Source organism: Macaca nemestrina, chromosome 12, assembly GCF_043159975.1.
Source record: "Macaca nemestrina isolate mMacNem1 chromosome 12, mMacNem.hap1, whole genome shotgun sequence".
NCBI classification, from domain to species: Eukaryota; Metazoa; Chordata; class Mammalia; order Primates; family Cercopithecidae; genus Macaca; species Macaca nemestrina.
In genome coordinates, this window is record NC_092136.1 from 112093055 (window position 1) to 112118195 (window position 25141).

General features: G+C 38.0%; 1 protein-coding gene and 1 pseudogene across 5 annotated transcripts in view; both read left to right on the forward strand.

The window, feature by feature from the left end:
- LOC105493606 (beta-carotene oxygenase 2) overlaps positions 1 to 25141 on the forward strand; it is a 44343-nt gene that overhangs the window by 15620 nt on the left and 3582 nt on the right. For all 5 annotated transcript variants that reach the window (XM_071075574.1, XM_011761389.2, XM_011761388.2 and 2 more), the window contains 8 exons: positions 2477 to 2700; positions 2883 to 2998; positions 3653 to 3755; positions 10335 to 10463; positions 11231 to 11391; positions 12659 to 12826; positions 23547 to 23684; positions 24584 to 24766. In XM_071075574.1, the coding sequence (XP_070931675.1) occupies positions 2477 to 2700; positions 2883 to 2998; positions 3653 to 3755; positions 10335 to 10463; positions 11231 to 11391; positions 12659 to 12826; positions 23547 to 23684; positions 24584 to 24766 (1222 nt within the window). The remainder of the gene's footprint in view (positions 1 to 2476; positions 2701 to 2882; positions 2999 to 3652; positions 3756 to 10334; positions 10464 to 11230; positions 11392 to 12658; positions 12827 to 23546; positions 23685 to 24583; positions 24767 to 25141) is intronic.
- On the forward strand, positions 17274 to 18953 carry LOC139357590 (alpha-ketoglutarate dehydrogenase component 4 pseudogene; annotated as a pseudogene).

Genomic DNA, 25141 nt, shown 5'->3' on the forward strand with positions numbered 1-25141 from the left:
ATATACAATTAACATACTGAAATAATATCCTTCATGTATGCAAACAATAATCAGAGAACATAATGGTAGGGAAACTTCATTTACAATTGCAACAAAGAAGATTAAATACTTCGCAATGAATTTAGAAATGTGCAAACTTTAAAACACTCCTGGAAGATAAATTCGAATAAATGGAAAGACCATCCCCTGTTGTTGAATAGAGTGATTCAACGTCATAGAGATGTCCCAGTTCTCCCTGAGTCAATTTATAAATCTAATACAATCTTAATAAAAATTCCAACAAGCTGTTTAAGAAAGTTGGACCAACTGATACTAAAGTTCATATAGCACAATAAATATGTAAGAATTGACAAGAAAACACTAAAATTTTTTTTCAGAGGGAGCAACTAGACCTACCAGATATTAAAATATACCATAAAGCCTTTACAATTAAAACATTGTGATATTGGTGCAAGAAAGGACCACTATAGATTAGAAAGACCAGAAGTAAACCCAGGAATTTACGGACATTTAGTTATCTGAAAATAGTGGCATCCCAAATCATTGGGTTAAAGACTTTTTCTTTTTTCTTTCCTGCAATTAAAAAAATTTTGGTAAAATACATATAGCTTAAAATTTACCATCCTAACCATTTTTAAGACTACAGTTAAGTAGTGTTAAGTATATTCATCTTGTCATGAAACAGATCTTTAGAACTTTTTCATTTTGTGAAATTGAAACTCTGTATTCATTAAGCAGCAATTCTTTATTTCTCCTTCCTCCTTCCTCCTATTAGCCACCATTCTACCTTCTGTTTTTATGAACTTGACTACTTTAAATACCTTATATAAGTAGAATCATACAATATTTGTCTTTTTACGACTGGTGTATTTCATATCACATAATGTTGTCCTCAATGGTTCCTTCATGTTGTAACATGTGACAGGATTTCCTTCATTTTAAAGGATAAGTAATATTCCAGTATATGTTTTGGGGGAGACAAAATTTTCCCTCTTACCTCTTAGGGTCAGCTGAGCCCAAGAATTAAATGGACATAGGACAGATTAACAAGAGAAAAACATACAAATTTTATTTAGTAAGTTTTACATGTACCTTGGAACCACTCCTCCCCCAGGAAAAATGAAGAGCCAAAGAATAAGTTAGGGCTGAAAGCTTGTACTAGGTTGGACAAAGTGTAGTAAATGGTGAAAATGTGACAAGACAAAGGAGTTTGGGCTACGGCAGTTAATTGTGTGAAAGTGACCATGAAGATAAAGGTTAGTTTAACAGGGTTCGTTTGCACAGATCTTTCTCATTTTCTCAGCCTCAACTCCCTACCTTTGGTAATATAAATATCTTCCTTCCTTCTGGTACAGGGAGGGCACCTTTCACAGGGGAGTTTTATTCCTGCTTTCAGGAAGGAATAAAGAAGGTCAGAGTGCCCTTCATGCATCAGCTGTTTTTCAAGTACCTTTTAACTCAAAATAATCGGTATGTCAAAGTGGCATATTTTGGCGTAGCATGCTCTGAACCCTTACAGTGTAAACATTTTGTTCGTGCATTCAACCACTGATGGACACTTGAGTTGCTTCCACCCTTTGGCTATTGTGAATGATGCTGCTGTGAACATGGGTGTACAAATATCTCTTCCAGTCTCTGCTTTCAGGAACCATTGCCTTTTAAGACAATGATGTTAGCTTTGTTTATCCATACTGAAGGTATTAAGCATTCAATGTGTTAAGCATATGAAAGAAGAGACCATATAAGAAACCATTTAAAAAGCGAAACCACAAACTTTTCCTTACAGTTTTCAATGTTTAACTGTTTAAGTAGATCATTCCTAAGGTGTAATCATATGGACAAAAATGATTAAGAAGGACAGTTATCTTATTTGTCTACTTTAGCATAATCTTGATAAAGTTGAAAAATTTTAGAGTAAATGGAAACTTTAATACATATAAGATATGAAGATAACTATTTCTAAAAGCTTAGGAACTCTTCCTTTTTTTATTTTTATTTTTAATGAGACGGGGTTTTGCTATGTTGCCCAGGCTAGTCTCAAGCAATCCACCTGCCTCAGCCTCCTAAATTGCTGGGCTTACAGGTGTGAGCCACTGTGCCCGGCCTGGAACTCATTCTGATTAGGTAAATGTCAGGCATCCCATATCCTCTCATGCTATTATCTTAGCCATGGAGTAAAGGTTAGAATTTTCTTAGGATTCACCACAATAGGGGTTTTCTAAAATGTGAGGGTTTTTTTTTTTTTTTTTTGACAGGGGTAAGGGTCAGGAGAATGCAAATTATTCTTTCCTTTTATACCTAGGATATGCCCAAAATGCTATCCTCCCATAATTTCAAGTTCTCTGACTAATCAGGTTGTGCTGGGAACCTGTCCCATTTCCTTATCTTTATATTTGAAATGAAGATCTATCACTCTTTCCCTCATTTTTACCCCATGTTTTCTTACTAATATTTATTTATTTTCTCCTGTTTGAAGGTACAATCATTGGTTTGATGGGATGGCACTGCTTCACCAGTTCAGGATGGCAAAGGGCACAGTGACATACAGGAGCAAGTTTCTACAGAGTGATACATATAAGGCCAACAGTGCTAAAAACCGAATTGTGATGTCAGAATTTGGCACACTGGCTATCCCGGATCCATGCAAGAATGTTTTTGAACGTTTCATGTCCAGGTTTGAGCTGCCTGGTAAAGCTGCAGGTGAGAGTGATGATTATTTAAACTATTATGATATATACCATTTATACAAACATAAATCTTGAAAATAGATTTTTTTTTTGTATATGTGAGAGGATGTTGAAATTGCTTTCTTCCTTTGAGTGTGTGCTTAGCATCTGCTACAGTAAGCATGGTACTTAAATAACTCTAGGGTTTGGTTTCAGCCATGACTGACAACACTAATGTCAACTATGTGCGGTACAAGGGTGATTACTACCTCTGCACTGAGACCAACTTTATGAATAAAGTGGACATTGAAACTCTGGAAAAGACAGAAAAGGTAAAGTACAGGTAAAAAAATGAATAAAATAGATCCTAACATTTCTTTCCATTCGAAATGCTTTTTAGAGTAGTATATATCAAGAAGAAATTGGAGCCTTAACTACAGAAAAACAAAGTTATTCATGATGCAGGTCACCTTTACCCTCTGGTCTGATGGCCTCTGGGTTGGTTTTCCTTAAATATAATTCTAAACTCCTTCCTTAGCCCTAACATCTGAAGGCTAGGGTAAAGGAGAAATAGAATAGTACTGATCTACTTTGGCTAGTTGCTGTTCTTCCTAGCTATGGTTAGTATTGGACTGGAGGTTGTCTATACCTGTATTTCCTTCATGTAACATATTAATTAAAAAGAAAATTTTAGACTAGGTTTTTAATTTTAATTCTTATGCTTCTTTTGAATTTTCCTGTGGTATTAGGCAAATTTATTCAGGGTAGTTTTGTTGTTAGTAGTGGTGATGGGTTTTTGTTTATTGTTTTTAGTCTTGATTTCTTTTTTTAGTGGGAAAAATAATTTTTATTTCTCAGAGGCAAGAAATTAGGGCTTACATTGCAGTTTTCATATCATATTTTTAAAAACATTAGATATTTCTACTATTTATGCATGTAAGTAGAGATCTGCCCATTAAAAATCTCCAATGGTCTCAAATTTGCAGGTAGATTGGAGCAAATTTATTGCTGTGAATGGAGCAACTGCACATCCTCATTACGACCCGGATGGAACTGCATACAATATGGGGAACTCCTTTGGGCCATTTGGTAAAGTTGCGATAGAGGTCTTTTTAGAAATAATTGAGACCAGGCATGGTGGCACATGTCTGTAATCTCAGCACTTTGGGAGGACAAGGCTGGAGAATTTCTTGAGCCCAGGAGTTCGAGACAAGCCTGGGCAACAAAGTGAGACCTCATTTTACCCAAAAACAAAAACATTAGCCAGGTGTGGTAGTGCGCACCCGTGGTCCCAGCTACTCGGGAGGCTGAGGTGGGAGAATTCCTTGAGCCTAGGAGTTTGAGATTGTAGTGAGCCATGACTGTACCACTGCACTTCAGACTAGGCAACACAGCAAGATCCTGTCTCACAAAAATAAATAAATAAATAAATAAATAAATAAATAAATAAATAGGAAAGAAATAATTGGGTGTTAACTGTCTTCTTGGGGTTCAATTATAGTTAAGATGTAAACATATGAAACATCATTTGAAAAGTCTGAAAGAAAATCTCTAAAATAGCATTACCCAACTTAAAATATATGATTTATCATTAAGTATCTGTTCTACGGTCTATTGGTACTTATGCTTAGTAGCTGATTTTCGATTTGACCTTTTTAGTTTAACTCACATTTTTATGTTTCATTGTGCCTCTCGCTTACAAGCATTGTAGGGATTTTCAGTACATATTTCTCAAACTGGAATTTTTAATAAGTACCATATTAGAAGTATAAGAAATTTAGAATGTTGCAGCCAAGAGATACAAGGAAGGTACATTGTCTATCATAGGGAAGGAATTTATTTTTATCATGAAAGTAATACACTACACGGTAAGTTAAAGTCATAGTGGGGTTGCATGCACAACCACTTAAGTCACATCTCTTTTCTAGTCTCCAATCTGCTCCAGAAAGTTCTGATAGCTAATAATGATAGTTAACATTTATGGAGTATCTACTATGTGTTAAGCATTTTTCCCCATATTTTTTCATTTAATCCTTATGCCAACTCTCCGAGAAAGGTGCTAATATTACCTTGGTTTTACAGACAAAGGCAGTGAACCTTGAGGAGAGCTAAATGACTTGCTCTAGTAAGCTTTTGACTCACACACGAAGCCTTGCTTGCTAGTTACTCTATTAGACCATCTCATTAGTTATTCATCATGGAATGCAGAAGACTCTATTGGTATTTTTTTAATACTCAATCTTCACCTGTTCACCATGTCCTTCTCTACTTGTTAAGGCCTTTTCACCTATCTACCCACTCTTCTAAGGGCATGTGAATTCAGGTTTCTATACATGAATACATATGTCTCTCCCTGTTTGAAGAGGAATGTGTAAGTAAGTATAGTAGACCCCCCTTCTCTGTGGTTTCACTTTCACAGTTTCAGTTATCCAGTCTGAGTATTTTATGATATTTTGTGAGATAAAAACTATATTCACGTAATTTTTATTACAGTATATTGTTATAATTGTTTTATTTTATTATTAGTTATTGTTGTTAATCTCTTACTGTGCCTAATTTAGAAATTAAAGTTTATCATAAGTATATATGTAAAGAAAAAAACAGTGTGTGTAGGGTTTGTACTATCCATGATTTTAGGCATCCACCGGGGGGTTTGGAATGTATCCCCCCTGGATACAGGGGGACTCCTGCATTAGATATGTTTGACTATCTTTCTCTCAGCTATCAATTAATCTACCATCTACAACCTATGAAATATTTGTATAGGTTAATGGTATAACTTTGGTGCATAATTGGCTTTGTGGCTTGCTCCTCTCTATCTCTCCATATTTACATCTCTGAGTGTATATAAAGATGAATACTACAGGTTTGCTTTTTACTGGCACGAGTAGAGAGAGGGTGCTCTAGACACCTCTACACCCAGTTCTCTCTCTTCTTTATTACTTGATCTCAGATAAGGAGGATTCTTCAACACTGTTATAGGAAACAGCAAACATCCTTCTAAGTAAAATGTTTTAGCAAAATGGATCCAAGAACCCAGCAATTTTCGGTCCATCTATCTTATCTTGATCATTAAAAAAATCAATTTCATAATAAATTAACTCTGTTAACCAAGTAGATAACTTTGTAACTCATTCATAATATGACAAATACTATTTTGCCATTCTAAATTACTTTTTTTTAATTTTTGAGATGGAGTCTTGCTCTGTTGCCAGGCTGGAGTGCAATGGTACGATCTCAGCTCACTGCAACCTATGCCTCCCAGGTTCAAGTGATTCTCCTGCCTCAGCCTCCCGAGTAGCTGGGACTACAGGTGTCCTCCACCATGCCCGGCTAATTTTTGTGTTTTTAGTGGAGACGAGGTTTCACCATGTTGGCTGGGAAGGTCTCGATCTCCTGACCTTGTGATCTGCCCGCCTGGGCCTCCCAAAATGCTGGGATTACAGGTGTGAGCCACCACGCCTGGCCAATCACATTTTTTTTTTTTTTTTTAAGATGAAGGCTCGCTCTGTTGCGCAGGCTGGAATGCAGTGGCACGAGCTTGGCTCACTGCAACCTCCGTCTCCCAGATTCAAGTGATTCTTCTGCCTCAGTCTCCTGAGTAGCTGGGATTACAGGTGCCTGCCACCATGGCTGGCTAATTTTTGTATTTTTAGTAGAGACGGGGTTTCAGCCATATTGACCAGGCTGGTCTCGAACTCCTGACCTCAAGTAATCTGCCCACCTCAGCCTTCCAAAATGCTGGGATTTCAGGCACTAGCCACTGCGCCTGGCCTAAATTACATATTCTAAAATAATAGTAACTAGATCTGTGATTTTCAACCTTTAATGTGCCTAACAATAATCTGGAATGTAGATTGAATCATCTGGATTTCATTCATCTTCAGGGATTCTGGTTTAGTAGAACTGAAAAGGGGCTAAAAATTTGCATTTTAACATGGTCTCTGGGTGATCTTGGTGCAAGTGGCCCCTGGACCTCACTGATTAACCCAGCCACCAATCATGAGAGCCTGTGCTTGTTACTTTGCCTCAGTTTGCTGCTTGTCTCCAGGAGACAAACTCCTGGAGAGTCTCCCAGAATTCAGCTGACAGTATTGGGCAGGTCTGGTCTTTCTGGACATTCTTCTGCTGGGTGTTTCCTGGGTGTCTGTTTGTCTTACCTAATGCCTTCGAGACTTGCAGTTAGAACAGTTCATTAATTAATGTGTTTAAATTCTGTGAATTGAGTAATCCAATTGCTGAGACAGGAAATTCATCTCTTTATCTTCTCCTAATCCCAACGAACACTGAACCTACTTCTTTTTTTTTTTTTTTTTCCTTCACTTGATTATTTGGTTCAGTGAGAAGTTTTTGAACTGGAACTCAATGTGCATGCAACTGCAGGGAGCTCGACTACTTGATAGACATTTGGGGGAAATTTAGTTATTCTCATTGTATTACAGTAAAATGCTTGCTAGTAATTGCTACCTTTAGGAAGTAAAAAGCTTTTGTTTTAGCTTTTCTAGATATTTTTAAAAGGCTTTTAAAATTTATGAAAATCCTGCAAACATTAATCAATCCAGTTAGTTTTTAATACTTATTTAAAATATGTTGTTCAGACTAATGTTAAAGACAATAATAGAGTATTCTTGGACTATAGAGCTTGTCTAATATTTCTTTCATCACTGTACAAAGCATGACGTTTTGTACATAATGGGTTCTCAAAACATATCTATATCCCCAACCTAGACCTCCCCAGTATTTTATATCCAATTGCTTAGTCAGCATTCTTCTTAGGATGTCTAATAGGCATTGCAAAATTAACTTGTCAAAAACCAGACTCCTGATATTTTCCCCTAAACTACCACCACCTCCTCTTCTCCTCCTCCTCCTTCTCTCTCTTCCTTGTTCTCCTTCCTTCCCTTCCTTCCCTTCCCTTCCCTTCCCTTCCCTCCCTCATTCCGCCTTCTTCTTCCTTCTTCTTCTTCTTTCTTCGATTAGAGATGGAGTCTTGCTATATCGCTCAGGCTGGACTTGAACTCCTGGGCTCAAGAGATGCTCCCAAGAAGCTGGACTATAGGCATGCACCACTGTGCCTGGCTTATTTCTTTCTCTCCTTAAGATGACTCTTCCCCATCTCAGGAGATACTAACTCCATCTTTCCAGTTGCTAAGGACAATAACTGTGGAATCATCCTTTACATTTATCTCTTATATCAGTTGATCCAAAAGTAATTTCAGGGTCAGGTGCAGTGGCTTATGTCTGTAATTCCAGCACTTTGGGAGGCCGAGGTGGGTGTATTGCTTGAGCTCTGGAGTTTGAGACCAGCCTGGACAATATAGCAAGATCTCATCTCTACAAAAAATACAAAAATTAGCCGGATATAGTGGCATGTGCCTGTGGTCCCAGCTACTCGGGAGGATGAGGTGGGAGGATCGCTTGAGCCCAGAAGGTTGAGGCTGCAGTGAGTCGTGATTGCATCACTGCACTCCAGCCTGAGTGACAGAGTGAGACCCTGTCTCAAAAAAAAAAACCCAACCAACCAACCAAACAAACAAACAAAAAAAGTAATTTCAGCAATGCCTTCAAAATATATCAACAATCCAACCATTTCACACCACCTCCATGGCCACCACTCTACTTTGAGTCACTATCCCTTCTCACTTGAATGACTGCAATAGCCCCTCAACTAGTTGCCCTGATTCTGCCCTTGCCCCACTTCGGTTTCTTTTCAGCACGGTAACACCAGAGTTACCAGAGTTATCCTTTTAACCCACACCCGCGTCTCTGAACTTACCTCCTAGACACTCCTCCTTGCTTATCATGATAGGGCCACACTGGCCTCCTTGCTGATACTTAGACACTCCAGTGGTGCTCCTGGCTGAGAATTTTTGCATTTGCTCTTTCCTCCACCTGGAATGCATTTCTCCCAGATATCTTCAAGCGTTCTTCCTCACCTCCTTTAGGTCTTTACTCAAATGTCACCCACTTAGTGAAACTTTCCAGACCAGCATATTTAAAGGTGCAAACAGTAGCTCCTACTCCTCATATGATCACTCCTGATCCTTATTCCTTGGCTTATTTTCTATTATAGTTCTCATTGTCATCTGATGCATTATATTTTTACTTATTATATGATTTAAAAGAAACACAATAAGACAAAATAAGAGATCTTGTCTGAGCACAGTGGCTCACACCTGTAATCACAGCACTTTGGGAAGCTGAGGTGGGAGGATTGCTTGAGACAAGGAGTTCGAGGCTGCAATGAGCTATGATCACACCACTGTACTCCTGCCTGGGTGACAGTGCAAGGCCCTGTCTCTAAAAATAAAATGAAGAAGAAGAAGGTGGAGGAAGAGGGGGGGATTTTTGTCTATTTTGCATATTTCTGTATACAAGTGCCTGGAATATAGTACTAAGAACACTCAGAATGGTGTCTGGAATATAGTAGGTGCTCAAAAAGTAGTAGTTGCAGAATAAATAAATAAAAACTGTACTGGAAAGCAGATAAATAAGCAGAAAATTGTATACAATGAGATACGTGCTATGACTATGAGGATGTAATGAGGACATACAATAGGGGCACCAAATGCCTTTGGGGTGGGGAAGAGTCAGGGAAGACTACTTGAGGAGTGGATATCTGAGTTGATTCTTGAAGAGCCAGTAAGCAATAGACAGATGAATGACTGCATGAAAGAATGTTGATGAGATAGGATGGGATGGAACCCAGAGTGACCCTAGGGGTCCAGAGGGTTGAGGGAAGGAGCTGGACACGAGTGCAAATGGAGACTGTAGTTAGAATAGGGGAAGGAAGGGAAGGAACAGAATTTGAGGATATTTCTGGCTGCTATTTTTTTTTTGAGTTTAAGAACTTCAACTCTATGACCTGTCTATTCACCATACATATGAGACAGGTCCATTATAATCACTACCTCATTATATAATAGCTCTTTTTTTTATTATTATACTTTAAGTTCTGGGGTACATGTGCAGAATGTGCAGGTTTGTTACATAGGTATACACATGCCATGGTGGTTTGCTGCACCCATCAACCCGGCATCTACATTAGATATTTCTCATAATGCTATCTCTCCACTAGCCCCCCACCCCCTGAAAGGCCCTGGTGTGTGATGTTCCCCTCCCTGTGTCGATGTGTTCTCATTGTTCAACTCCCACTTATGAGTGAGAATATGCGGTTTGGTTTTCTGTTCTTATGTTAGTTTGCTGAGAATGATGGTTTCCAGCTTCATCCATGTCCCTGCAAAGGACATGAACTCATCCTTTTTTATGACTGCATAGTATTCCAAGGCATATATGTGGCAGATTTTGTTTGTCCAGTCTATCATTGATGGGCATTTGGGTTGGTTCCAAGTCTTTGCTATTGTGAACAGTGCCTGGCTGCTACCTTAATGTTTCCTATGAATTAGAGATGAAGTTAGCATTATAATAGAATGAATCATTGGTTGATCACTTTGGATGTGCTGTTTCAAAACCTTAGCTAATTATTTTCATAGAGATAACATATTTTTAAGATCCAAATCTTTGTTTGAAATAACCCTTCAGGAAATAAGAGTGTCATGCATATTGCATAAATCTCTTAATTGCTTTTGGCAAGTCCACAAGTGCAAGGGTTGTCTTTTAATCTAGAATGTATGTAAAACAAGTAAGATAGGACTTTTCATTTTTCAGGTTTCTCCTATAAGGTTATTCGGGTTCCTCCAGAGAAGGTGGACCTTGAGGAGACCATCCATGGAGCCCAGGTGATATGTTCTATCGCTCCTACAGAGAAGGGGAAACCTTCTTACTACCATAGCTTTGGTGAGTCCAAGGATAAGGCAAATTTCAGTGGGCCCTGCCTTGATGTTGCTGTAGCAGAAGGACTAGTTTGGCAAATGTTATGTTAATAGTTTATCATGCTATGGTGATAATGAGACCAAGGTTGCATTTTGATGCTAGTTAAGGTTATTCTGTTTAGTCACATACTCCTGACCCTAGCCAGCTGACTGCTTGAAAAGATATACTGTAGTTGCTTTAGTATAAGCAATTACTAAAAAATTAGTTGATAGAATTTAAAATTTTAGGCAACCAATAGCAATCAGACATGAAAAGGTCATCTTGACTCTATTTTGAGGGGAAATTCATATTCTATATAGATTGGTTCAGCTTTTACTCAGACTATTTATTTTCTGTATTTTAAATCATATAGCCAAACTGCTCCTAGATTCTTACCCCGAGTATAAGCAGGAAAAGGATTAAGGGATACATGTACAGATCATAAAGGACACTTTAATACTATACTTTTTTACTTTGTTCCTAAACCAAATAATTTAAAAAGAAAAGGAAAAAAAGATAAAAAGCAAGCTGAGAACATGCAACCCAAGCTATTCTAAGCAGTTCCCTTTTTTATGTAGGAACAGGAAATATGTATAGTAAAGCTGGGAGACAGTAAACATGTATTTCTGGCTGGCATTTGTTTAGGGCATCAGTAACATGTCCAGGCATTCAGACAAGTCCCCATAACTGTCACATTTCAGACAACTCTAGTTTGCCAAATAACATTTTTATTGTTTGCTGGAACCTTTTAGGAATGACAAGGAACTATATTATTTTCATTGAACAACCTCTAAAGATGAACCTGTGGGAAATTGCCACTTCTAAAATTCGAGGAAAGGCCTTTTCAGATGGGATAAGCTGGGAACCCCAGTGTAATACACGGTTTCATGTGGTGGATAAACACACTGGACAGGTGGAGTATATTTATCATGAAAATTGTTGGAAACAAAGGCAAATTTCCATATAGTTGATTTTTTAACCTTCCCTGGATATTATTTGCATAGGACACTTTTAATCAAGGATATTACCTTCTTCTATAGGTTGAGCTAGCTACTTATTAATTAGTACGATGGATTTTGCATATTAGAGAATTATAGGAAACAATTTTATCCTTTTAATGATCTGATTCAATTAAAATGGCATCCAAGAAACTCTCTTAGCATGGATTTTTTCCATATCATAATAGCTGCTAAAGAGGGTGTTGTTCGTGCAGAAATCTTCTGTAATTTTTGCAGTAATACTCTAATTAGTTGATTCTCTGGCTTCTTTTTTCCTTTTTTTTTTTTTTGAGATTTTTTTTTTTTTTTTTTTTTTTTTTTTTTTTTTTTTTTTAGACGGAGTCTTCCCTATCACTAGGCTGGAGTATAGTGGTGAGATCTTAGCTCACTGCAACCTCCACCTCCCGGGTTCAAGTGAGTCTCCTGCCTCAGCCTCCTCAGTAGCTGGGACTACAGGCATGTGCCACCACACCCAGCTAATTTTTTTGTATTTTTAGTAGAGACAGGGTTTCACCATGTTGACCAGGATGGTCTTGATCTCTTGACCTCGTGATCTGCCCACCTCCCAAAGTGCTGAGATTACAGGTGTGAGCCACCATGCCCAGCCCAATTCTCTGGCTTCTTAATATGTGAATGTGACAATCCTACTAAAGTCCAACCATGATGGTTGAATATCTTTTTACACTCCTGATTCATACCACTATTATATTTGCCTACTTTTTACCTCTCTAAAGAGATAGTATCTTAAATTTACTCTATCTGGATCTCATTACAAAAAAAAATTTAGTAATGACTGCACTTTAAAAAAATTAGTCTCTTAATTTATCATCAATATACTGAGTAGCAATATTTTCTATTTAACCATGCAGTTAGAGTCCAAGATTTACATATCATTCAAAACATTGGGCTATATTTCATGAGGGTTTTTAAGTTCATTGTAACAATTGATCAGTCTATATCAAATAGCCCCAGTTCATTGCTTAAGCAAACAATGTTTAAATCAAAGCATATTTGCTTCTACATTCTGTGTTCTACTTTTATATATACTGGACCTGCCATTTCAGAGGGGGAAATCCTCCTAATTTTCTTATTTTGAACTTTTTGGACCTGTTTCCTAAAGGAAAGGGAAAAAGAAGAAAACTAAAAAAAATTTTTTTTCATTGTTTGTGTTTTCCCCTGCAGCTTCTTCCAGGGAGATACTACAGCAAACCTTTTGTTGCATTTCATCATATCAATGCCTTTGAGGACCAGGGCTGTGTTATAATTGATTTGTGCTGTCAAGATAATGGAAGAATCCTAGAAGTTTACCAGTTACAGAATCTCAGGAAGGCTGGGGAAGAGCTTGATCAGGTAAACATTAGAATTTGTCAAGAGTCATCAAAATAATTTTGAACTCCAAGATCTTGCTTTGGCTTTGGAATTACATGTTTTTTTCTCTCTGTCTCTCTCTCACATGTTTCTCTCTCTTTCTCTCTCTCTTTTTTTTCTTTTGAGACCGAGTCTTGCTCTGTCACCCAGGCTAGAGTGCAATGGTGCGATCTTGGCTCACTGCAACCTCCACCTCCCAGGTTCGAGAGATTCTCATGCCTTAGCCTCCCAGGTAGCTGGGATTATAGGCACGCACCACCACGCCCTGCTAATTTTTAAATTTTTTGTAGAGATGAGTTTCACTATGTTGGCCAGACTTGTCTCAAACTCCTGACCTCAAGTGATCCGCCCGCTTCAGCCTCCCAAAGTCTTGGGATTACAGGCATGAGCCACCATGCCTGACCTAGGAATTACATATTTCTCTTGTTTCCTTGTGGCAAGTAATGAGAGAGAGTAGTTTTAAAGCATTGAAGACATAGCTTCATCATTTATTTAATATTAAAAATAATTTGAAATAGCTTATTTAATACCTAATAAGTAAAAAGCATGGCAAAGAGAGCCAAGATATGTGTTTAAAAGCATATGTGGCTGGGCATGGTGGCTCACACCTGTAATCCCAGCAGTTTGGGAGGCTGAGGTGGGCAGATCACTTGAGCTCAGGAGTTTGAGACCAGCCTGGACAACCAAAATGGTCAAACCTTGTCTCTACTAAAAAGGCAAAAATTAGCCAGGTGTGGTGGTGGGCACCTGTAATCCCAGCTACTTGGGAGGCTCAGGAAAGAGAATCGCGTGAACCCAGGAGGTGGAGGTTGCAGTGAGCCGAGATCGCACCACTGCACCCCAGCCTGTGCAACGGAGCGAGACTCCATCTCCAAAAAAAAAAAAAAAAAAAAAAAAAAGCGTATGTGATAGTTCCTTATCTCCTTGTTACACTTAAGCACCAAACAAAGTTTGCTGGAAGGGGCAGCAAAGTAGACTCAATCAGTCCACCTAGTTGAAGGGATTCACTTTTTCCTGATGCTGAATCCAAGGTAAAGTTTTTCCTTGAATTATGTAATATACATTGTTTCTAGCTGTAGCTTTATTTTTTAGCTATAGTTTTCTTTTTAAATGTTTGTAAAATAGTACTTATTACGTTTACTTATGCCTTACTAAGTTTACTTATAGCTTCATGGTAGTCCTGACGTCTGTGGTTATCTCTTTTCTGTTTTAAGATTGCCTGGGTTTTTCATGGCCTTTTGCATTTCTATAAATTTTAGAATCCATTTATCAGGTTTTGTTTTTGTTCTTGTTTTAAAAATAAAATTCATTGTATATATTTGAGGTTTACAACATGATGTTATGGGATACATGTAAATAGTAAAATGGTTAGCATAGTGAAGCAGATTAACATATCTATCATGTCACATAGTTACTTTTTTGTGTGACAAGAGCAGTTAAAATCTACTTGTTTAACAAAAATCTGTAATAGAATACAATCTTATTAACTTTATTTCTTGTGTTTATATATTAGAGCTCTAGACTTGTTCATACTACGTATCTACTGTTTGGTATCTTTTGAGCTACATCTTGTCTTTGTCTTCCCTTCCCCTCTGGTGGTAACCACTGTTTCATTGTCTTTCTCTGTGTATTTGAGATTTTCTTTAAAAAATTCCACATGAAAATGAGATCATGCAATATTTTTTTTCTTTTTTTTTTTTGAGACAAAGTCTCACTCTGCCACTTAGTTTGAAGTGCAGTGGTGTGACCTTGGCTCACTGCAACCTCTGCTCCCGGGTTCAAGTGATTCTCCTACCTCAGCCTCCTGAGTAGCTGGGACTACAGGCATACACCATCATGTCTGGCTAATTTTTGTATTTTTAGTAGAGACCAGGTTTCACCATGTTGGCCAGGCTGGTCTTGAACTCTTGACTTCAGGTGATCTGCCTGCGTTGACCTCCCCAAGTGCTGGGATTACAGGCATGAGCCACAGTGCCTTGCCTCATAGAATATTTTTCTTTCTGTGTCTGGCTGTTTCACTTAGCATAATGTCTTCCAGGTCCATCCATGTTGTGTCAGACATCAGGATCTCCTTTTCTAAGATTGAATAATACTCCATTGTGTGTATATATCACATTTTCTTTATCCATTCATCTGCCAATGGGTATTTAGGTTGTTTCTGTTTCTTGGCTATTATGAATAATGCTGCAATGAACGTAAGAATGCAGCTATTTTCATGAGGTGGTGATTTCATCTCATTTGAGTGTATACCCAGGAGAGGGATTGCTGGGTCATATGTTGTACAATTGACCCTGAACAACGTGGATTTGAACTGCATGGGTCCTTATATGCAAATTTTCTTTTACCTCTCCACCCCTGAGATAGCAAGACAAACCCCTGTCTTCCTCCCCCTCAGACTACTCAATGTGAAGACAGTGAGAATGAAGACCTTTATGATGATCTACTACCACTTAATGAATAGTAAATATATTTGCTCTTCCTTATGACTTTTAATAGCATTTTATTTTATTTTTTTTGAGACAGAGTTTTGCTCTTGTCGCTCAGGCTGGAGTGTAATGGTACAATCTTGGCTCGCTGCAACCTCCGCCTCCTGGGTTCAAGCCATTCTCCAGCCTCAGCCTCCCGAGTAGCTGGGATTATAGGCACCCACCACCATGCCCATTGCATTTTTAGTAGAGATGGGGTTTGGCCAGGCTGGTCTCGAACTCCTGACCTCAGGAGATCTGCCCACCTTGGCCTCCCAAAGTGCTGGGATTACAGGCTTGAGCCACCATGCCTGGCCTTTAATAACATTTTCTTATTTCTAGTTTGCTTTATTGTAAGAATACAATATATAATACATATGAGATGCAAAATATGTGCTAATTAACTGTATGTTTTTGGTAAGGCTTCCAGTCAAAAATAGGTTATTAGTAGTTACATTTTTGAGTAGTCAAAAGTTATGTGTGGATTTTTGACTATGTGGGGGGTTGGCACCTCTACCCCGCTCCGTGTTGTTCAAGGGTCATCTGTATTTTTGATTTCTTTAGGAACTCTTATACTGTTTTTCATAATGGATGTACCAATTTATATTCCCACCAACAATATACTAGGGTTCCCTTTCTTCTACACCCTTGCCAACATTTGTTATCTCTTGTCTTTTTGATAATAGCCATCCTTATGAGTGTGAGGTTTTATGTTTGTATTTCCCTTATGGTCAGTGATGTTGAGCACCTTTTTATATGCCTATTGGACTTTAAAATTTTATTTTATTTTGTTTTTTTAGGGACAGGATCTCACTCTGTTGCCCAGGCTGGGTGCAGTGGCATGATTATAGTTCACTGAAGCCTCAAACTCCTGGGCACACGTGATCCTCTTGCCTCAGCCTCCCAAGTAGCTGGGACTACAGGTGTGTGGCACCACACTCAGTTAATATTTTAAAAACTTTTTTTTGTAGAGACAGGGTCTTGTTATGTTGCCAAGGCTTTTCTCAAACTTCTGGGCTCAAGTGATCCTCCTGCCTCAGCCTCCCAAAGTGCTGGGATTACAAGTGTGAGCCACCACACCTGGCCTCTATTTTTGGAGAAATGACTGTTTAGGTCCTTTGCCCATTTTTTATTTTTATTTTTCATTTTATTTATTTATTTTTAACTTTCAATTAAAAGGTAAACTTTAATGTCGAAAATGCAAACTTGGGGAAGGCAGAAAAGACACACACAAGGCTGTCACTTCACACTTGGAAGGTTGCACAGCGGCTGGGCAGAGGCGCTCCTCACATCCCAGACAGGGCAGCGGCCAGCCAGAGGCCTCCTCACTTGCCAGACCGTGGGTGGCTGGGCAGAGGCGCTCCTGGGGCGGCAGGGGTGGCAGCTGGGCAGAGGCGCTTCTCAGTTCCCAGACGGTGGGCAGCTGGGCAGAGGCGCTCCTGGGGTGGTTGGGCGGCAGCTGGGCAGAGGCACTCCTCACTTCCCAGATGGGTGGGATACGGTATTGCAACTGTAGATCAATTTGGAGATAACCGACATCTTTACAATATTGAGTCTTCCAATCCATGAACATGGAATATCCCTCCATTTATTTGGGTCTTTAAAAATTTCTCTCAGTAATGTTATAGTTTTCAGTATAAAGATATTACATTTCTTTTTGTGTGTTTTGAAATTATTGTAAATGGTATCTTTTAAGCTTTCATTTTCTGTTTTTTGTTCTTATATAGAAATATAATTGATTTTGTATCCAGAGATCTTGCTAAATTCACTTATTAGTTCAAATAGTTGATCCACAAATTATTTTGGATTTTCTATGTGCACAGTCATGTTACCTGAAAATAATGACAGCTTTCTTTCTAATACTTAGGGCTTTATCTCTTTTTCTTGCCTTACTGTACCAGCTAGGACTTCGAGTTGAATAGAAGTGCAAGATAATGAATAGAAGTTGAACAGGTAGTGTTGAAAAATGTTTAACAATTCATTATTAAATATAAAATTGCTATAGGTATTTTTCTAGCTGTCTTTATCAGATTATCTTAATAGTGCCTTTTAATGAATAAACATTCTTAATATGGCCCAGTATACAATCTTTTCCTTTGTGACTTATACATTGTACATCTTGTTTTAGACATCTTCTCTTGGTAACGTAATGCAAATATTATCCTGTGTTATCTTCTAGAGAAGTCAAGTATCTGTATATGCATTATTCTGTTTCTGTACTCTATATTCTGTTTCATGGTTCTACTTATGGTTACTTGTGCACTGCATTAAAAAAGTCTTAAGGTTTAGTATCAAGTTATCCTAATATTTTTCTTTTGCAAAGAGTGTCATGGCCATCCCTGGCCCTTCACATTTTTGTATAAATTTTAGAATCAGCTGTCAGTTCCCCGCACAAAAATATGGTCATATTTTAATTGTATTTGCACTGAACCAATGTATCAATTTGAGAGAGGACTAACCTCTTTACACAATGTTGAGTCTTCCAGTATGTGAACACAATATATCTTTCCATTTATTTGAGACTTCTTTAATTTCTTTCAATGTTTATAGTTTTCTGGTTACAGGTTTTCTGCATCTTTTGTTAGATTTATTCCTAGATTTTTTTTACATTATTTTAAATGTTGTTTATTTTTTGCTTTCATTTTATGTTAGTGTTGCTATATAGCAATTGATTTTTTTTTTTTTTTTTTTTTGAGACAGGGTGATGGTCTCACTGTGTCACTAAGGCTGGAGTGCAGTGGTGTGATCTCAGCTCACTGCAACCTCTGCCCCCTGGGTTCAGGCGATCCTCCCACCTCAGCCTCTTGAGTAGCTGGGACTACAGGCACGTGCCACCATTCCTGGCTAATTTTCATATTTTTTGGTAGAGACAGGGTTTCACCATGTTGGCCAGGCTGGTCTTGAACTCCTGACCTCAAGTGATCCACCCGCCTTGGCCTCCCTAAGTGCTGGGATTACAGGTGTGAGCCACCGCACCTGGCCAGCAATTGATTTTTGTTTGTTGATCTTATATTCACTAATATTGTAATTACACTTACAAATTCTAATAGTTATAGATTCTTTTAGATTTTTTACATCTATAATATCACATGCAAGTAATGACAGTTCCTTTTATAACTCTACATGTAAGTTGTTTATTGGTTTTCTTTCTTTTTTTTTTGTCTTATTTCACTGGATCTTCAGTACAGTGTTGAATATAAGTGATGATAGTGGCATCCTTAACTTGTTCCCAATCTGTGAGGCAAAGCTTGCACCATTTTACCATTAAGCATGCTGTGTGCTGTAGATTAAAAAAAAAAAAAATAGAAACTGTCCCTTCTTGGGGGTCATGATGGGCAGCAAGATGTGTCTGCTAGCAGGGTTGTTCAGGTAGTCAAGCCACATGCTCCGTTAATAAGCTTCCCTGCTAGAAGAGACAATCCTAAACCCAATGTACCAGAAACTTTGAGATCAACAGGACAACCATCTCACTCTTCTGCAATTTCCCAGCATTCTAAGGGAAGTAAGTTACTAGATTTGCAGATGCACCAGACACTGCAGAAGTAATGAAAACATTACCTCAGAAATACAGAAGTAAACTTGTGTCTCAAGAAGAAATTGAATTTGTCTAATGTGGAGATCCAGAATAATCACTGTGGCTGCCGTTTGTCTGTGTTGTACAGTTCTACAGGTTTTGACAAATGCATAATGTCATGTATCTACCAATATCATACAGCGTAGTTCACTGCCCTGCAAATCTCCCTGGGCTCCACCAATTCTTCCCTTCCCCTTTCCTTCTCTCAGCCCCTGGAAACCACTGATCTTTTCACTATTTCTGTAGTTTTGGCTTTTCCAGAATGTCACATGGAATCATACAGTATGTAGACTTTTCAGACTGACTTTTTTAACTTAGCAATATGCATTTAAGGTTCCTCTGTGTCTTTTGTGACTTGAGAACTCATTTCTTTTTATCACTGAAATATGTACCATAGTTGTGTATTCATTCATTTGTTGAAGGACATCTTGGTTGCTTCCAAATCTTGGCAATTATGAATAAAGCTGTTATAAATATTTGTTAGCAGGTTTTGTGTGGACATCTTTTTAAAAAGATACATTTTATTAGATTAGGAGAGTTCCCTTTTACTCCTAGTTTACTGAGATTTTTTGTCATGAATGGATATTGGACTTTATCAACTGTTTTTTTTTTTCTGCACTATTGAGATAATCGTATAACTTTTATCCTTTATTCTGTGAACGTGGTGAAGTCCATTGACTGATTCCTTTAAAAATGTTCATAACAGCCATTGATTGATTTTTGAATGTTAAGCTGCCCTTCCATTCCTGAAGTAAATCCCAATTGGTCGCATTGTATTTTCTTTTAAATATATTGCAGGATTTGCTTTGTTACTATTTTGTTTAGAATTCTTTGTATCTATGTTCATGAATAAAATTGCCTTTTAATTTTTTTTCTTTTCTATAATGTTCTTCCTAGGTTTTGGTTTCATGGTTTTTCTAGGTTTTGGTTTCATGGTTTTTCTCATTCTCATACAATGAGTTGGGAATTGTTCTCTCTTTTCCTTCTCTCTGGATGATATTGTATAGGATTGACATTATTTCTTAAATTTTTGGAATAATTCAACAGTAAAGCCTTCCAGACCTGAAAATTTCCTTATAGGTAGATCTACAGTTCTAGAATATTGATTTGGTTCTCTTTTCCAATTTATAGTTCTCTACCACAATTCTCAGTTTAAAATAATTTCCTTAAACATATTTAGAATAGTTAAAGTCTGATAACTATTATCTGGATCTTCTGTGATTCTGTTTCTGTTATCTGTTGTTTATTTTGGTTTTTAATCATGTTGCTTTGTCTTTTCATGTGCTGGTTATTTTCTTTCATTTGCAGAATATTGTGTTTTAAAAATTGTGGAAATATTTTGAGACACAGGATGATGCTATCTTCCTCTAGAGAAGAATTTTACTTGCTTGTATAATTTGAAGCAGGATTCAGTCCATGCAAGTACTGGACTATTTCTTGTTTATTCTAATTCATAAGGTACAGACCTATGAGGTCCAAACCCAAAGGACTAGAGGTTTAGTAGGTCTTCCTCTTCTTGGAAAATCGTAAACTCAAACTGTTGTCACTCTAGCCCTCAAAACTATTGGAAAGCCCTTCTCTTTAAGGTTAAGGGATGAGCGAGTTGCTATGGTATATCCTTATCAAAAAGTAGCGTGAAGGATCCTTGTGGTGATGGATCTGTTCTGTATCTTGAGTGGGGTGGTAGGTACATGAATTTTCACATGATAAAATAGCATAGAACTAAATACACGCGCACACACACACACACACAAATGAATGCATGTTAAACTAGAATAAGGTTGGTGGATTGCATCAATGTAAATTTCCCAGTTGTGATATTGTATTGTAATTATGCAAGACATTCCCACTGGCAAGAGAGGATGATGAATACATGGGAAATCTCCATATTATTTCTTTTTTTACGGTGTAAAAATTATATATATAGCATTAAATTTACCATTTTAACCATTTTAGGTGTGCAATTCAGTGGCATTACATAAATTCACAATGTTGTGCAACATCACCAATATCCATTTCCAGCACATTTTCATCATCTCAAACAGAAACTCTGTACCCATTAAACAATAATTCCCTGTTCCCCCCGCCTCCAGTCTCTGGTAACCTCTATTCTACTTTCTGTTTCTATGAATTTGCCTATTTTAGGTACTTCATATAAGTGGGATCATACAATACTTGTCCTTTTGTGTCTGTCTTATTTCACTTAGTGTAATGTTTTCAAGGTTCATCTATGTTGTAGCATGTATCAGAATTTCATTCCTTTTTAAGGTTAGATAATATTCGATTGTATACACAAACACACACGCACTATATTTGTTTATTCATCTGTTGATGGATACTTGGGTTGTTTCCATCTTTTGGGTATTAAGAATAATGCTGCTATGAACATTGGCATACAAATATCCAAGTTCTTTTTTTTAGTTCTTTTAGGTATACATTTTAGAAGTGGAATTGCTAGATTGTATAATTCTATGTTTAACTTTTTGAGGAACCGCCAAGCTATTTTTCCACAGTGGCCACAGCATTTTTCATTACCATCAACAATGCGCAAGAGTTCTAGTTGTTCACATTTTTACCAACATTTATTATTTTCTGGGTTAAAAAAAAATAACCATCCTAATGGGTGTGAAGTGATATCTCATTGTGGTTTTGATTTGCATTTTCCTAATGACTAATAATGTTGAGCGTATGTTTAAATAGGTGGGGGAAAACTTGCCCCCGTATCCAGTTGGTTTCTGTGGGTTTCTGTTTCATCCCAAACCTGGCCCCTTTGTTCTTCACTGTCTTTTTAGGTCACCAGTCCTTCAGGCAGCTGTTTTAAACATTTTGTCCATCATTTCCAGTTGTTTTCAATGGGGTAGTTGATCCATATGATGTAATCTACCATTATTTGAAGTGTCTTTTGGTTTTGCAAGAGAAAACAATTGTAAATATAATTAAAGTCATTTTTTTAAAAGCTAGTAACTTCTGAAGCCATGGTGACCTTTTAGAAAAAAAGCTAATAACTCTTTATGAATCTTAAGAATAGCACTAAATCTTTACTCACTAAAAATATTTCTGCAGGCTACAGAGATCATATAGACTAGGTATATGGGAGGAAATGATGCAGTTTGTTCTCCATCCTACAGTATTTCAGGAGAGGAAAATGGGCTTAAAGCACTTACTGTCAGGAAAAACACACTTACTTTATTTGGGTCTCCTGCTTAAACATCATTTCTACAGAGAAGCTGTGTTGGGAGTTCCCAGGATCACCCCTAGGTTTGATGATTCATTAGGAGGATTCATAAGACTCAATATAGGTTGGGCAAGGTAGCTCATGGCTGTAATTCCAGCACTTTGGGAGCCCAAGGCAGGAGGACTGCTTGAGCCCAGGAGTTCGAGACAAACCTGGGCAACATAGGTCCCATCTTTATTAAAATTTTTCAAAAAGACTCTATATAGTGATGACTATCATGTAATCATGACTCATGATTACAGTAAAAGGATCAAAACAAAATCAGCAAAAGAAAAAGGTGCATGAGATGCAGTCTAGAGGAAACCAGGTACATGCTTCCAAGAGTCCTCTCCCAGTAGAGTCACAAAGGACATGTTTAATTCCTCCAGGAACTAGTGACAACATGTGTAAAATGTTGTCTGCCGAAGAAACCCACCCAAGCCTGCTTGTCCAGGGTTTTTACTGGGGATGAGTTATATAAGCATAAAACCCCTACATGATGACACTCAGTTACTGATGTTCCAGATGCTCAAGGGAATGGAGGTGTTCATTATAAATCACATTGTTAGCATAAACTGTCTGGACAAACTACTGCAGAGTCACTTAAGGACTGGCACATGCAAGAACACTCTTATCAGGCAGAACATCCCAAGAACTCAGTTCCCAGTAACCAGCCCAAGGTCAGTCATGAAAACAAGTCATTCTTGAAATAGTGCAGGGTCTGAGCAACCCAGGCCTGCAAAGTTGATCCTTTTCCACACAGAGGTCTACCTGATCAAATCTGAAGAAGGAAAGCACCCCTTGTTACTCTCTAGTTTCTTACTCTTTGTTATATAATCATTTGTTTATTTGATGCTAATTAAATAACACTTTTTTTTTTCTTTTTTTTGAAATGGAGTTTCACTCTTGTTGCCCAGGCTGGAGTGCAATGGCACGATCTCGGCTCACTGCAACCTCTGCCTTCCAGGTTCAAGCGATTCTCCTGCCCCAGCCTCCTGAGTAACTGGGATTAGAGGCATGCGCCACCATGCCCAGCTAATTTTGTATTTTTAGTAGAGACAGGGTTTCTCCATGTTGGTCAGGCTGGTCTTGAACTCCAGACCTCAGGTGATCTGCCTGCCTTGGCCTCCCAAAGTGCTGGGATTACAGGCAGGAGCCACCGTACCTGGCCACAAATATTTTCTAATTTTTAAATTTCTTTATTATTCCTCCACTAGAATATAAATTATATGAAGTCAAAGTCTTTGCTTTATTCATGACTGTATCTCCAGTGTCTAAAACTGCTTGGGCTATAGTAGGTACTCAACAAATATTAAGTAGATGAATGAATGGAAATTATCATTTATTTAAATATTTAGGAATGCCAATGATGTTGACTGGATCTAAATTATTGGGACATACTGTTACCGTATGAATGACAATTTTCATCTCTTTCTTCTTCCCAAACAGGTCTATAATTCAGCAGGCAGATCTTTCCCTCGAAGGTTTGTTTTGCCTTTAAATGTCAGTTTGAATGCCCCTGAGGGAGACAACCTGAGTCCATTGTCCTATACTTCAGCCAGTGCTGTGAAACAGGCTGATGGAACGGTATGCTATGAACAGACATTAGAGTAAGACTTTGAGCTTTAGTGGTGTTACTTTATTCCTTAGCTGTTTTCCAAAATGTTTGGTACCCAATAACTTTTATAACATTCATCCGAGCAGGGTAAGGTCATGTAACACTGCTTGCACAAGAATTGCAGAAACAGTGGGAATGAACACAGTGTTTATCTATCCTTCCTGTGCTTTGAAACAGAGATATGGAACTGTCTAATGGTTGTGGAATGTCTATTCATTTGAGCTTGACATTAGCAATCCCCACCTTTTGTTTTTTATTTATTTTTATTTTTTGAGATGGAGTCTTGCTCTGTCGCCCAGGCTGGAGTGCAGTGGTGCCATCTCAGCTCACTGCAGCCTCTGCCTCCTGGGTTCAAGCAATTCCCCTGCCTCAGCCTCCCGAGTAGCTGGGATTACAGGCACCTGTCAGCACGCCTGGCTAATATATTGGTATTTTTAGCTAAGATGGGGTTTTGCCATGTTGGCCAGGCTGGTCTCGAACTCCTGACCTCAGGTAATCCACCTGCCTCAGCCTCCCAAAGTGCTGGGATTACAGGCTCAAGCCACCGCGTCCAGCTGCAATCCCTACCTTTTAGATAATGTGTGCTTAGCACAGGTCTATCATTGTGTAGCTGTCAATGCCTTAGCTTTAGAAGAATAAAAAGCATATGTCTACCTCCTATGTCATTTGACAGCTTATTAATAAAATTTGATAATCATTATGCATCCATACATATGATGGAAAGAGGAACAATATTAAAAAATGACGTAGAACCTCAGTTCCCATGCCCTGTCACAAACCTTTATAAGTATGAGGCTCCTCACTGACATACATAAGAGGAAAATAAGAATTAAGCAACCACTACAAATCCTTTTGAAATCTCTTTTAGATCTGGTGCTCTCATGAAAATCTACATCAGGAGGACCTAGAAAAGGAAGGAGGCATTGAATTTCCTCAGATCTACTATGGTCAATTCAGTGGCAAAAAGTATCGTTTCTTTTATGGCTGTGGCTTTCGGCATTTGGTGGGGGATTCTCTGATCAAGGTTGATGTGGTGAATAAGACACTGAAGGTGATGAAACACTCTTTCCTTTTTGAACTTTTCAGAAACCTGTTCTTCCCTTTGAATTAGTTCTATTTAAAGTAGCTCTTAAGATTCTTCAGTATTTAAGGAGCTCAGCCATTTTCTTTTATTGGGTTTGAGAACTATGAAATCATCTAAGTTAGGGGTATGTTCCTTCTAGGGAATCCAAATTGACCCCAAGCCCAGCAAAATAATTCTATGTTTGATCTTGATGTTATTTTGGGGGCAATTGTGGGGTTAGGGTTGTTGGGACACCTATATTTAAAGTAGATAGCAAATTACAGTTACACAAATTGTGTTTGATGGTGATGGAATCTGGGACTGCAAAGACTCCCTCTCTTTCTCCTATATTCAACTCAGTAG